At 42.0% G+C, this 2500-nt stretch overlaps 1 protein-coding gene across 1 annotated transcript in view; it reads left to right on the forward strand.

Annotated features, from left to right (window-relative positions):
• si:zfos-911d5.4 overlaps positions 1-1035 on the forward strand; it is a 53200-nt gene extending 52165 nt beyond the window's left edge. Inside the window, exon 7 of the mRNA XM_047817766.1 lies at positions 792-1035. Coding sequence (XP_047673722.1) covers positions 792-797 — 6 coding nt within the window. The 3' untranslated portion in view covers positions 798-1035. The remainder of the gene's footprint in view (positions 1-791) is intronic.
• Positions 1036-2500: the final 1465 nt, after the last annotated feature.

The following is a 2500-nucleotide window of genomic DNA, read 5'->3' on the forward strand; positions in this document are numbered from 1 at the left end:
TCTGTTTATTAATCCTTCTTTGTGATTTTCTTTGTTCCGTTGTTATTAATTTATTACTTCTTTTTCTTATTCCCATTATTTTATTTCATTTTTCTCTTGCTTATTCTGTCCCATTTGTTTGTCTTTTCTATTCTCTATCTTTCCTTTGCTTTTTTGTTATTTTATATTTTAACATTGGTATTGCATGTTCTCCCCGTGCCTCGGGGGTTTCCTCCGGGTACTCCGGTTTCCTCCCCCGGTCCAAAGACATGCATGGTAGGTTGATTGGCATCTCTGGAAAATTGTCCGTAGTGTGTGTGTGTGTGTGTGAATGAGAGTGTGTGTGCCCTGTGATGGGTTGGCACTCCGTCCAGGGTGTATCCTGCCTCGATGCTGATGACACCTGAGATAGGCACAGGCTCCCCGTGACCCGAGGTAGTTCGGATAAGAGGTAGAAGATGAATGTATATCTAATAATGCCTTTATAAAGGAAGAAGAAAAGTTGATTAAGGAAACTAGACAAAGTGACTCTTTTTGACATGTATTATTATTATTATTATTATTATTATTATACAGTATAAAACATCCCACATCAGAGTGTCTCTTGTCTCCTCTTGACCTAATTGGACATTTGTTAAAGACGCATGTGAACCAGAGACTCCGAGACTCCCAAGGTCACTGAGCCATGGCTTTTCCCTCGGGTCACTGACCCGTCATCACCTGATCTCCCCTGACCTTTGACCTCGATGAATACCACGTTGTGAGAATTTGCTCATCATGATGACTTTCTTAATTTCTGTCTTCCCCTTCAGGTCTGACACCATGGGGCTTCCCACAAACCAACCAATCACATTGCTGGTGGTTCACAGATACCATCGCTGAGCGCTCCTGTTGCCGTCCCACGATGCCGAGCGTGTTTGATCCACAGCCTCTAACCCTTTGGCACTGAATTTGATAGTGTTGCTTTTCTAATTGGGCAATTGGTCAGTGGGAGTGTGTGTGTGTGTGTGTGTGCGACTGCCCAGAGAGACAGATACACATGTTAATCCCACCCTGACCTCACACACACACACACACACACACACACACACACACACAAACCCGAGCATCACTTTGCACTTTCTCACCTGTAACGGAGTGTGTGATAAATTAGAGCCTTTTACACCCCAAGACATCTGAGCTGAGATCACAGAGAGAGAGAGAGAGAGAGAGAGAGAGAGAGAGACTTTTCAAATTTCAGTTTTTTTTCCCTTTAATTTTTCTATATATATCTATAAATATTGATCTTGTCTTATTTGCTTTCTAAATGTTTATTTATTTTCCAAGTCTCACTTTTTTCCCTCTGTATATTTTGTTTAAATCTGTAAAGGTTTTGCTTTCATCTTTGCTTCTTTTTATTTTATTGCTTCTTTTTCCATTTATTTATCTATTTATCTATTTATTTACTTTCTTTCTTTTTCTTACATGCTCACTCATTTATTTCTATGTTAGTCAAACTAATTGCATGTCTGTGCTTTAATGGTGAAGGGCGATGGTGAGGACGTCACTATTTGTTGCCATGCCAACGGTTATTTAGTAATTTAGCAAAACACCCCAATAGAGTTGAAGCTGAGGAGGCGAGAGTCCAAAACCTGCTCAGAGTGCTTTAACTAGATAAGTGAAATAAACGTATAAATAAACATATAAATAAATAATGAATAAATAGGTTCTCGTCAGTGAGTGGATCAGGTGACTGGGCGTGGCTCAGGTTTTTCCCACTGGATCGTCCTGACTGTCGGTGTGAGGTGTCTGATGTATTCACTGCAGGTGTGAAAGGTTTGTCTTTGGTCTCAGGTGGACACTGTGTGTGTGTGTGTGTGTGTGTGTGTGTGTGTGTGTGTGTGTGTGTGTGTGTTTCGACCCTGAGCCTGGAGGCAGCCACCTAATGACTCTCTAATGTTAGCACTGCTCTTTTGAAGAGGTGTTGTGTCGCCCTCTAAATCTCTTAAAAACCTGCCTGAGGGGCTTCATGGACCTGACGTGTGTTGGGGGGGGGCTGGGGAGGGGCTGGGGCAGTCACTTTTACCACCTAATACCAACACATCCCCATCGTGCATTTTCTACCACATTATACATTTTCTCCATTTCAGGTTCAGTTTAATTTGTTCCTGTCATCTTCACCTGTGACTGTTACAAAGCACTGACACTGGAGACTCCTTACCTACACCTTACATTTATACAACGTTTTCTCACTGATTTCCCCGCTGAGAGCCTCCGTACACGTCCCTGTGAAGGAGCTGTTGCTATAGAGACGGTGACGTATCACAGCTTTAATATAAACCTGCTCATCGGTCAGAGACGCTGTAAGAGACGACCAATCGGAGGCCAGGATCACAAATACATGATTAATCCCTGGGGCTTCGTTACCGTGGCGCCGAGTCACAATACAGAATAAGACATGAATATAAAGTGTAAATAAAACTAATGTGTAAATAAGTACACAGGTAAAGGTGTATTAAAGACTTATACAGTCCAACACACA

Source organism: Tachysurus fulvidraco, chromosome 8 (assembly GCF_022655615.1).
Source record: "Tachysurus fulvidraco isolate hzauxx_2018 chromosome 8, HZAU_PFXX_2.0, whole genome shotgun sequence".
Classification (NCBI taxonomy): domain Eukaryota; kingdom Metazoa; phylum Chordata; class Actinopteri; order Siluriformes; family Bagridae; genus Tachysurus; species Tachysurus fulvidraco.